Genomic DNA, 12,430 nt, shown 5'->3' with positions numbered 1-12,430 from the left:
ATTGTGATTGCTCACCGCATTCCCGTCCGCGCGGCAGTTCAGGCATGATGGGACGGCTCCCGCCATCCAGCCCTGGCACACCGCCCTCTGATGCTCTCCGCCGCAATGGCAACACCTCTCCACCTTCTCTTTGCAGTGGCGCCTACCGTGACCGTAGCCCAGGCACATCGAGCACTGAACCAGGGGAGAATAATCCTCCACCTGGATCCGCTGCATGTCGATGCGCACTGAGCCGGTCTCAACCAGCGCGCGCCACAGCTTTGGGGGGACACTGATTACGGTGTGCTCCAGTAAAGGGTTTCTTGCCTTCTTCCTAAACTTAATATCAATGGTTTTGTCCTCTTCCTTGAGATCATTAAATATTTTTCTATTTTGCCCCGTTAATTTTGATATTATTTGCTCATTTGTGTGTTTTAGTACATTTTTGAGGATGAGTAATGGGTTCTTATTTTCTACTATTTTTACTTGCAAATTATTTATTTTCTCTATTCTATTTTTGAGTTTCTGTCTGCCTTCCTTTGTTTCACAACTTATTATTATCTTTCTGTCACGCGTTTTCCTCACCCTTTCAATTTTCACCCAATCTCCGCCCTCACCTGCCACTTCTCTTATCCGTTCCATAACCACGTCACCCGTGTCCATTCCTGTCTTATCGTCGACAATAACGGAATGAAGGGTGACGGGCTTTTCCTGAGAAGAGGCTGCAATCTGTGCGTATGTTTGCGGATTTTTTGTTGCGGGTAAGTTGTCTTGACTCCGGTGGTCCATCAGTTTTTTAATTTCCTGTATGTCCTTGGAGTTCTCCTCGAGCCTCTCCATCAGTGGCTTCAGGAAGTCCTTCAGGTCAATGTTGCTTATCGCCTCCTGAGGGATAGGGGAGGTCTGTGTTCGCACACTAGGACGTTGACCCGGCGTGAGATTTTTCAGTTCTTGATATATTGCCAGGTCGCACGTCAGGTCATCCACCTCTCTTATCTTGCTCTGGATGGAGTCCTTTGTAGCTCTCTTGAGCCTTAGCGCGTGCTCAACCTCGTCCTTCATGTCGTTAAGGAGGCCTCGGATGCGACCACAAAGTTCATCCCTATCGTCATCCGTCAATATTTTCATGCGTTCTCCCTCTTTAAGGTAGGGTGTGTTAGGAAGATATTGCAAGTATCTTTCCCTTCTTCTTGTGTTGGGAGTGGCCCACTCTTCCTCTGGTGGTAATCTAGCGGAGGAATCTATTGAGGAGTCGCTAGGCAATTCAGTGGGCGATGTGTTGTTGTCGCAGTAATTCAGTGGCTTTTTAAAAGTCACCGACCTGGGTGTTCGTATCATTTTAATATGTTAAAAGTAAATTTGTAAAAGTTGTATATATATATTGTAAAAGTAAAATTTAAGTAAAAGTAAAGTAAAAGTAAAGTTAAAAGCAGAGAGTAAAGATAAAGTTTAAAAGTTGATGAATAACAATCAACGTCAATACTAGTTGCAGCCCTGTATATGGGGGCTGCAATATGTAGATGTGTAATAAATAAATAAATAGTTAAACACTTAAGCTAATACAATTTAAATCACTTAGCCAATAGGTGCCGCTGTAATTTATACGAGTCAACTTAATTAATAATGCCGACCTATATTTTGCTAATTGTCAATTTTTTATGCCTATTTCTTGTTTTATATTTTATTTACTATTTTTGTAGTATTAAAAACCATATATTAAACCATATTCCACCCTATGATATTCTAAAAGTTAAGATTTTAATTTTTCTTGTTAGGCTCTGTCCAACCCGCAAAGGTCCCATACACTTCATGCACTCCGATATCAACAAACGCAACGCCGAGACAATAGCATTCCACAGCGAGCCGAGAACAATAGGCTGGCGGAATGCCGTCTACTACGTCACTGGGAGGCGTGACCTGCGAGCGGTCGACGGCCGCACTCAACCTATTTTGTATCTATTTAATATTTAATTCATACCTATTTAGCGGTTTTATAATAATTGACTAGTTCAATATTGTACTACAAGCTACAACTACAAAAGATTTTGCTTTAAGTTATTATTTAGAATTAAGTTTGTTAGGCTCTGTCTACCCCGTAAGGAAGGAACCCGCGCAAAGCGACAATAATACGGTTCGAGTGCACGACCTTGGCATTCCTTAGCGAGCCGAGAACAATAGGTTCGTTCGATGCCTTCTGTCGCTCACCCGTTACAAATTTATTATTGCGGTCTAGGCCTATTTCCACTTTGCACAATTTATCGATTTTCTTAAAAACTATAGACCTTTCTGTTTTTTCCAATTTGGTATAGTCAAGATATTTAACTGTTCTTTATATATTCGGTATATTTTTATACCAGCCAATAAATTCTCAATGCAATTTCAAACGATTTTTACTTTATTCACTATTTTGTCAGCTACAAACTACGTTGGTTTCCTAGTTTAGGGGGTGAGTTTGAGGGATGGTTCACTCCAGACTGTTAAGGGATAGTAAGGGATGAGAATCAATAAAAGGCTCGACACTAGGGGCCCGGAATTGCTACTTAATTAGCCTTTTAGTTTCCAACTTTTATTTCTTAATTAGGGGATGTTAGAGGGGGTTTTGGGGTTCAGGAACACTTTAGAATCTATTTTTCTACTCACCTTGAGAGGATTGTAGGGTTAGAATTTTGAAAAAGGGCCTATTTAAAAAGACGATTTTGGATTTATATTTACGTCAATAACGATCTACTTTAGGAGTTAAAAGAGAAAATAATTTGTAACTTAAAATCTACCAGTCCAATCTTAACCAAATTTTTATGGGTAACAGGGGGGTAAACGGTCCCTCAACTCGTATATTTTCCAATTGACTTTTCCTTATTTTGGGGCTTATTTTACTCCCACGACGTCGTCGCTCGCTGAATTCGGGAAGAAAATCCTCTGCCGCTGGCCGCTGGAGTGTCCCAGGATAGTGATCCAAGTCTATAGTTTCCCGTTTCCAGCTGGCACGTCTAATCCCGGCACGTCTGGTTCGCAGTTCCCGTGGGTTGAGCGGTAATTTTGGAAAGTTCGCTGATTGGTTGATCACGGTTTCCGTCCTGGCAGCTAAACCCGTAACCCGATCTTGATGGTTTTCGGGAGGTGATGCCTTCAGCAAGTCCTTCACAAATCAGCACCTTCAGCTCCTTGCCCAAATGAACCAAACCGCCGAAAAACACGCTCCAACGTCAGATTTCGTCTGTCGCCTCACTCCCTTCTCTTCCCGACGTCCGTTGCCGGGCCTCCCGATACAGTGGGCCACCAGTTGTTATGCCACTCTATTCCTCACCAGTCAGTCCCTGTTCCTTCCCAGTTTCGGTTGAATTGTGCAGCGGACAGCCGAGCTATCAGCCGGGAAGTAAATCGGTATCTCGTACGCTCAAATAAAGTGTTCAACTACGTCGGTGTTATTAATCGAAAAATTTTGAGACTTTGCACAGACAAAGTCTCGGTCACTGTCTACACTTCCACAGTTCCAGTTTACTTAGTCTCCGATATTAAACGCAAGTTGGTGGCGACGAAGCGCGAGGAGGCGCACAGCCTGCAACTTTGTTATGGTTTATTTTTGTTGTTTTAGGTCCGATTTTGAAAATTTTTTCACCACTAGCTTGTACTTTTCACCGCGAATCCAATAATATATTGCACTTATTTAATTTTTTCAATTGCGAATACTTGGGAATTATTTAGCGCGGAGTGGTTAAAAATCGTGACGCTCGGTACAGCGGACAGAGCGCAACTGGGTTAGGTTAGGTTAGGTTAGGTTAGGTTAGGTTAGGTTAGGTTAGGTTAGGTTAGGTTAGGTTAGGTTAGGTTAGGTTAGGTTAGGTTAGGTTAGGTTAGGTTAGGTTAGGTTAGGTTAGGTTAGGTTAGGTTAGGTTAGGTTGCCTGCAAAAAGGCACCAGGCCCGGACGGCGTCCCCGGTCTGATTCTACCGGTGGTCGCAAAACACCTCGGGAGCCGCCTCAGACAATTATTCGACGACTGTCTGTCGTCTGGGCGGTTTCCCAGGCCGTGGAAAGAGGGAAGACTCTGCTTGCTCAGAAAGGAGAGCCGACCCGAGGACTCCCCTTCGGGATGGAGGCCCCTACTGATGCTGGATGAGACTGGTAAGCTGCTGGAACGAATTGTCGCCTCCAGAATTATCCAGCATCTGGAAAATGTCGGACCAAACGTGTCGGACCGCCAATTTGGTTTTAGAAAAGGGCGGTCGACCGTTGATGCGATAGGGGCCCTCCGCGAATTCTCGGAGGACGCAATAAAAAGGAAGGGAGGAGCCGTGGGTGTCTCGTTAGACATCGCAAACGCCTTCGGCTCCCTCCCATATGAGGTAATAAAGGAGGCACTCCGATACCACGGAGTGCCTCTCTATCTGAGAAACCTCGTAGGGCACTACCTCTCTGAGAGGGTGGTGCTCTACGAGGACAGAGAAGGGAGGAAAGCCAGGGCGATGACCTGCGGTGTTCCTCAGGGGTCAGTGCTAGGACCCCTGCTTTGGAACATCGGCTTTGACTGGGCCATCCGCGGGAGCCTACTCCCCCGGATGACCGTCATCTGCTATGCGGATGACACGATGGTGGCCATCTGGGGTGAGAAGCTGGAGAGCACCCTCAGGACAGCTGCAGTCGCAGCAGACCTGATGGTCACCCGCGTCAGGCTGCTGGGGCTCAGGGTGGCCCTCAGCAAGTGCGAGGTCATCGTCTTTGGCAAAAGGGGCTGGAAACCGCCTGAGGGAGCGTCCATTCCAATAGGTGGGGAAAGGGTCCAGGTGAAGCCGTACATTAAGTACTTGGGCATAACCATGGACCCACGCTGGGACTTCCGGGAGCACTTTAAACAACTAGCACCCCGGATAGTCGGCGCAGCATCGGCCATGGGCCGGCTGCTGCCCAATGTCGGAGGGCCTAGCGCCCGGTGCCGGAAACTATATGCGGGCGTAGCCCGGAGCATGGCACTATATGGGGCGCCAATCTGGGCAGATAAGCTCTCCAGAGCCAACGTGGCCCAGCTGCGAAGGCCACAAAGAGTAGTGGCCAACCGCATAGCTCGGGCCTACGTAACGGTGGCTTGGGCGGCGGCATGCGTATTGGCCGGCACCCCACCATGGGACATGGACGCAAAAATTCAGGCGGAGGTTTATTGGGAGCGGGCGAGAAGACGAGCTCTCGGGGAAAGGCCCGCCCCAAGAGAAGTGAGAGGGGCCCGTCAGTTGGCCGTAGACAGGTTGAAAGAGCGGTGGCGAGATGAGCTAGAAAACTCCCAGTATGGTATACGTACCATCGGGGCGCTCCTCCCATCGCTCGAAGATTGGATGGATAGAAAGTACGGCCAACTGACGTACAGAATGACGCAGGTGATGACCGGACACGGGTGCTTCGGTCATTACCTGCATACAATAGGCAGAGAGCCAAGCCCGGTCTGCCACGAGTGTGGGGAGCCGGACGACACGGCTCAACACACCCTGGCAGAATGTGAGAGGTGGGCCACAGAAAGGGTGGCCCTAGCAGTGGCCCTGGGCGACCGCGATCTCTCGCTGCACTGCATCGTCAGTAAGATGCTGGGCAGCGAGAGATGCTGGGACGCGATGTCCTGCTTCTGCGAGACGGTAATGTCGCAGAAGGAGACCGCTGAGAGGGAGCGTGAAGCGAGAGCTGAAGCGCTTCCATGCCGGCGAGGACGAAGAGGCAGACGGCGGGCGCAATACGCCCGCCGTTTACCCTAATCGCGCCGTAAGGCGAAACCGGGGGGCGTCGTGGTAGAATGCTTGCGATCCCACGGCGCCCCCAACAACGGCTGGTGCGGAAACGCCGTAGGAGGTTTTAGTGGGTAGTCTGGGCCGATTAGCGACCCGGGAGTCCCACACTCCAGGGGAGATCCCCTTCCCCTGGGTCGCCTGTAAATGGGTTTCCTCCTACGAGAACAAAAAAAAAAAAAAAAAAAAAAAGGTTAGGTTAGGTTAGGTTAGGTTAGGTTAGGTTAGGTTAGGTTAGGTTAGGTTAGGTTAGGTTAGGTTAGGTTAGGTTAGGTTAGGTTAGGTTAGGTTTTTTTTTTTTTTTTTTTTAAGCTAATGTGTTTTGTGGGCATGAATGTGCATGACTAGTTTCTCAATTTAAGTGTAGGAAGATCAGCGGTGATGGGTACCTGCTATTTGATACAGGTACCACATCTTCGCTACATCACTTGAGCAGATTTAGTAGCTTTAAGTGCCATTTATTTGTTTTAGGTGTGTGACTATGTAATTTACGTGCTCTATGAAGTATTTAGTGACCTGTTCGGATTTAGTAAGCGCGACGATGTTAAAAGGTTCGATTTTCATTTTAAGGCACATCATTGTGTATTTTTCGCGGCTACTGTAGAATATTGGACAGTGTTCTAAAAGGTGGTGCACGTCCTGAGGAGTCTCGTCGTCGCAAGGACAACGATCATCCTCTGTTATTTTGTATTTGTGGAGATATGATTTGTGGTATCCGTGTCCAGTTAGGATTTGTGTGATGGTGAAGGAGATTTTTACAAATTTTCTGAATTCCGCTATTGCATGTATGGATGAGAAGAATGATTTTGTGATGGCCCCTTGTGGGGCCGCCTCGTATTCACACTGCCAAGCGTCTAAAGTGCGCTGACGCAGAAGTCGCTTGGCGTGTGAGAGTGGGAAGTGGTTTAGCAGTGTTGCGGTTTTCTTCTCGGCGGCCTCCTTCGCCGCAACATCTGCTATCTCATTTCCCACTATGCCAGCATGAGCCTTGGACCATATGAATTTCACTGTTATGTGGATGGAAGAAAGGAAGGAGATGAGATGGTGAATTTGGTTAACTAAAGGGTCGGTGTTGCTGCGGTCTTGAATGGCCTTAAGGGAGGATTGGGAGTCGGAGAAGATGAGGGCTTCGGCGAAGTTTCGGTTTGAATTTTTGAGCCACTTTAGGGCTTCTGCAATGGCAAATAGCTCACACATAAAGACTGAAGCTGTGCGGCACAACTTAAATTTCTTTATTACCGGTTGTTGATCTTCCTTCATCACCACAAAGGATGCCCCCGCTTGCCCGTCCTCTTTCTTACTGCCATCAGTAAAGATGTTGGGAGCATCGGGGTTAATGAGATCGTTTGTGTCTATTTGTGTTGTAGTTTCGGCGAACGAGATGGAGATCCGTTTAGCGGGGTGTAAGAGGTCTTTTATTGGGACACGTCTGTGAAGTTTGATATCCTGAGGTAGGTCCTCAAAGGTGCCCGTCGTTTTGATGTTGTGGACTTCATAGGCCTCCTTTATCACCAGATGCAGGGGTGGAAATTGCGCGAGGGCCTCCGCGGCTACCGCGGATATGGTGTGGAACCCTCTTATGGCTCTGATTGCGAATGCTCTCTGAAACGCTCGTAGTGCCTGCCGTACTGAGTAAAACTTGATGGCCGTTCCCCAGATTCCAGCAGCATAGGTGATGATGGGCGTGATCACTTGTCTGTATATACATTCTACATTTTCAGAGTGGACGCCCCAAGTCGGCCTGACGAATTTGCACAGATTTTTAAATATCTTGGTGGCTTTTCCTATAATGTATTTCGAGTGCTGTATGAAGTTTAATTTATCGTCTATTATAATCCCTAGAAGTTTGATCTGTTTCAATATTGGAATGACGGTGTTGCTGATAGTTATTCGGGCTTGTTTGGTTTGTGCAGTGAACGAGATGGCTTGGGTTTTTTCAGGACCGAATTGGAGCTTGACTCTTTTCCCCCATGAGTGTATGATATCAAGACACTTTCCAGTGGCAGTCTCGACTTCTTCCCGTGTTTTGCCCTCAACGATTAGAAGAACGTCATCTGCAAACGCTTGAATGTGCGCGGCTTCAGGGAGTTGGATGTTCAAAAGCTCGTCCAGTATTAAGTTCCAAAATACTGGTCCGCACGCGGAGCCCTGGACACAACCCTTGGACATACTCTTGGAGGCCTCGCCGTCCGCATAATTTAAAGTGACGATCCTGTCAGTAACGTAGTTCCTGATAAGGTGGTAGATATTTTTGGGGCATTTTATGTGTTGGAGTCGCTTGAAAAGTGCTGGCCACCAAGCATTGTCAAATGCCGCCTTGATGTCCAGCGACACTGCCACAACTTGGCGACCGTTGGATTTTGCTGTCCTGATGACTTCTAAGGCTTTTCCAAGGGCGTCTGTTGTTGAGGTTTGCTCCCTGAAGCCAAACTGGTTGGTATTCAGGGAATTTTCGCATTCGGCTTTGTACATGATCCTTTTAACGATGAGTTTTTCGAGGATTTTCCCGAAAACGCAGATTAAACCAATGGGTCTGTACGAGCTCAACGAGTCCATGTCAGTTTTGCCCGGTTTGGGCAAAATCTTGACTACCGCTCGTTTCCAGGGTTTAGGAAAGTGACCTATTTGTAGGCATCTATTGTACAGAGCCGTGAGGAAGTCCGGTTGAGCCTCAAAGACCGCGCTGCAAATGTCTGAAGTGAGGTGGTCGGCTCCTGGAGCTTTTTTAGGGCTGATGTGAGAGAGACATTCTCGGATCTCTGCCTCTGAAAACAGTAGATCTTCTTCTGTGTTGGGTGATTCAGACATTGCAGCCCGCGTCTCTTGATGTTCGCTGTAATTGTCAGGGGTATCATCGGGATAAAAGTGTTTGAGGAGCGCGGAAGCTGTATTTTCGCCGCTGTCAGTGAATGCTCCACCGCAATTGAGTGTTTGTGGAGGTCTCCTCAGTGGTGAGTCCTTGATGATACGGTTTGTGACCGCCCAAACGTCTTCCTTGCCTTGCGCCTCGCAGAACTGTCGAAAATGATCAGTCGATGTTTTCGAGAGGGTCCGGGCATACTCTTGTTTTGCTTTTGTATACAATTTTATTACCTCGTCGAGGGGTTTTTTTGACTTCTTTAAGTCGTGGAGGCGATGGTGTAGACGGATGCACTCCTTCTTCTGTAGTTCTAAGTCATCGGACCACCACGGGTTATAGAACTTCGCTCCTGGTTTGCGAGGGAGCGTGCTGTAGCAGGTGTCCTGCACAATCGCGGTTAAGCGGTCTACTACCCGGTCCAGCCCGATGCCAGTGAGGGAGTCTAATTGGGTTTGAGCGATCAGTGGTTCCATTCTTTCGTTGAGCTTTTCACGAAACCTATCCCAATCGGCGCGGTATGTCGAAAACCTAAATGTAGTTGTGCTTTTGGGTTTTTCTGGTCTGCGTGCAGTATGAAGCTCGTATTCGACAGCATTGTGGTCGGAGGATGGGCAAGCGTCGCTATTGACTCTCCATTTGTGAACGGCGTCCGCAAGACTCTGGGACGAGTAGGTGATATCGACTACCGATGAACAATGGGCACCATGTCGGATCGCTTCGAAAGTAGGAACATGACCAACGTTGCAGACGACCATGTTGTGCGAGGCCATGACCGCGACAACGTCCTCCCCTCGGGAGTTCGCCGACGCTTCGCCCCACTCCTGGTGGCTGCCATTGGCATCGCCGCCAACCAGCCGCAAGGATGAACCTGCTGACCGGAGGAAACGATCCAATTTTTCGATGGTGTTGTCGTTGTCCGTGTTTGGTTCAATATAAAAGGATGCCACTTCCAATTTGTTGAGACCCAGACTGACTCTAGCTATGACCAGATTTGCGGTGGAAAGCTGCGTAATTCCCAGAGCAGCCACCTTAGATGTTGTTACGATGCAAGCCTTGACTCGTGAGCCATTTGGGAATTGGTAGATGTTTATACCGGGAGGGGGTTTTACCTCGAGGGAGGCACCCACATATGGTTCGGAAATTAAAGCGATGTCATAGGAATTTAGGTGAAAATACCTAAAGAATTCCTGCTGTGAAATATAAGAGCGCTGGAGGTTGCACTGTATAATCTTTAGTTTGTTGTTAATAACCATAGTCGGTGCTCTCCTGTAGGGATTTGACTGCGTTGACTATTCTAGGGCATAACTTATTGTCGGTGGCTGCATGGTTTGTGTTCGCGCTACGCACAGATTTGCAGTTATAACAGCACTTTTTGTCAGGGTTGGCACGGTCGGGGCACGAGGTAACGTGGTGAGCAGTGGAGCCGCAGTGGGCGCACGGGTAGAACTCTGCGGTGCATTTGCCGTTAGTGTGCCCGAACTGCAGGCACTTGTAACATTGCACGAAGCGGCTGAAGTCCGCCACGTGCACCCGCTGATGCTCCACGTTCACGCGCTCACCCTCGACCAGCCTACGTCGGATTGCCGGGGCCACTTCTAGCACTGCATTGTAAAAACGATCGTTGCGGTTTTTGAGGAGAAAGCAAAGGCGGACGTCCTCGGGTGGGATTTGGTTTTGGTGGCTTACCACGTCCACCAATTCCTCCCTCTGTACCTCCTTGCTGACTCCCTTCAGGATGATGAGAGGGCGCCGCAGTTTGGACTCTTCCGCTACAATTCCGGGTATACTATTAACTTTATGTAGGACTTCATCGCGCTGTTCGTTTGTGTCGAATTCGACCTTTATCATGTTCTGGCGCAGAGATTTAACCTTGTTGGGGGCAAAAGTTGAGTGGCGAAACGAGATGTGTTTCCTCCACTCGTCGTATACTACTGTCTGTTTGTCGTTGGCTTCTTTAGCTTTGACTATTATTGATGGTAGGGTGCGCGAAGGAGGAGGGATGCGTTTTGGGGAAGGCGCCGCCACGGCCGCGGCAAAAGATTTAGTGAGCGCCGGTGGAGAGGGCGCTGGAGCCGGCAACATGGCCTTCAGCTCCTCGCGGATGCTCTCCCGAATAACCGAGACAATAGAGCTCTGATCCGGGAGGATCTCTGAAGCTGGAGGAGGAGGCGCAGTCTTCGGCTCGGCCTCATTGACCCTTGCCAGCGCCTGCGCAGCTCTTTGGATCTCTTGCGCTGCCGTGGAGATGAGCCGTTTATTGGATGCAGTTACGCTCTTTCCCTCGTTTACGGCTTTATTGATCGTGTAAGTCAGTTTCGTTATCACGGTCATGAACGAGTCTATGCCTTTCACCTCCTCAGAGTGAGCCGGCAACTCTATGACCATGTTACTATTGGCGGACTTACTCGATTTGCCAGTAGTCGGTTTAGAGGTTGGTGCAGTTTTGGTGGATATTTGAGGGGTAGATAGTTGAGGGGTGTCGCTCATGCTTATGGCGCTGATTTGTGAGCCGCTAACTGACTCGCTGTCCGACGCGTACTGCAGCCGGGGCATTTCGGAGTCGGAAGACACCTGAAGGTCCACGTTAGGGGTGAGCAGAGCACCGATTCCGCTGGTAGGCGACACGTTCGCTTGGTCGGAGGGGCCAGCCGATGTTAAAAAGGCCCTAGAATGGCTCGGTAAAGGTGGAGAAGAAGGTGGAGGGGGCGTGGGGGGTGCAGGGGGAGGCCGGGTGGTCGCCTCTTTCCGGGTAGGAGACCGGGTGAGCACCATGGTGTCGTCAATAGGTGAGTAAACTATGACAGAGAACGAAAAAAGAGCGAAAAACAAGAACAAGCTATTTAATAAAAAAGAATGACTTTTAGGAGTGTGAAAACAATTCGGAGACTATTTTTGGGATCGGTAAAACACTATTCAATAACCAAAAGAAAGAAAAAATGCAAGGGAAAAAAGTCGATTTCCGCTTTCGACTTACGTCGGCGAGCGGTGTTTACCTAGCTGAGAAAACCAGGGTGGGCGGGGGGGCGATTTTTTCGCGGATTTTTACCGGGAATGGCGCAAAATGAGGGGATAGGCAGCAGGAACGATATTCAGAAGTAAAAAGAGGGAGTTCGGAGGGAAAAAATTAGTTTAGGGATGAAAAAAGGTATTTAAATAGCAAAAAAACCGTTAGAAGAGAAAAACGCCGAAAAAGTATGAAAAACCACAAGGATCGGGAACAAAGGGGGTGCAGGATGGATGGCCGCGTCGAGACGAAGAGATTGAGGTATCACAAGTTGGTGTAAGTACTCAAGAGATGGGTGATCGATTTGTGCACCTCACGTATTAGGTAACCTCGGTTTCTATGAAAATTACGGAAAAAAATTAATAATTAAATAACTACTGAACCGAATTTGATGATTTTGGTGTCTAACGATAGGGAATAATTAACGGAATGATAGACAGAAACTAATTAGACAGGGTTTGATATAAAAAATTTGAATTACCGAGAAAAAAGTGTGATTTTTGATAACTGAAACTACTAAAAACAAGAAAAACAAAGGGAAATTGAGTCGGATTTTTACCGGGAATGGCGCAAAATGAGGGGATAGGCAGCAGGAACGATATTCAGAAGTAAAAAGAGGGAGTTCGGAGGGAAAAAATTAGTTTAGGGATGAAAAAAGGTATTTAAATAGCAAAAAAACCGTTAGAAGAGAAAAACGCCGAAAAAGTATGAAAAACCACAAGGATCGGGAACAAAGGGGGTGCAGGATGGATGGCCGCGTCGAGACGAAGAGATTGAGGTATCACAAGTTGGTGTAAGTACTCAAGAGATGGGTGATCGATTT

The 12,430-nt window shown here is 47.9% G+C and overlaps 1 protein-coding gene across 1 annotated transcript; it reads right to left on the bottom strand.

The window, feature by feature from the left end:
- Nucleotides 1–6,190: 6,190 nt before the first annotated feature.
- On the bottom strand, nucleotides 6,191–11,375 carry LOC106140311 (uncharacterized). The gene is made up of 2 exons (XM_060944698.1): nucleotides 9,854–11,375; nucleotides 6,191–9,660 (listed from the first exon to the last, which is right to left on the bottom strand). The coding sequence occupies exons 1-2, from the start codon at nucleotides 11,373–11,375 to the stop codon at nucleotides 6,191–6,193; spliced, it is 4,992 nt and encodes a 1,663-aa protein (XP_060800681.1).
- Between the last annotated feature and the right edge of the window lie 1,055 nt (nucleotides 11,376–12,430).

The sequence above is a fragment of the Amyelois transitella genome, chromosome 6 (genome assembly GCF_032362555.1).
Source record: "Amyelois transitella isolate CPQ chromosome 6, ilAmyTran1.1, whole genome shotgun sequence".
NCBI classification, from domain to species: domain Eukaryota; kingdom Metazoa; phylum Arthropoda; class Insecta; order Lepidoptera; family Pyralidae; genus Amyelois; species Amyelois transitella.
The sequence above is the reverse complement of the archived record's forward strand: the minus strand, read 5'-3'. Positions and strand labels throughout refer to the sequence as shown.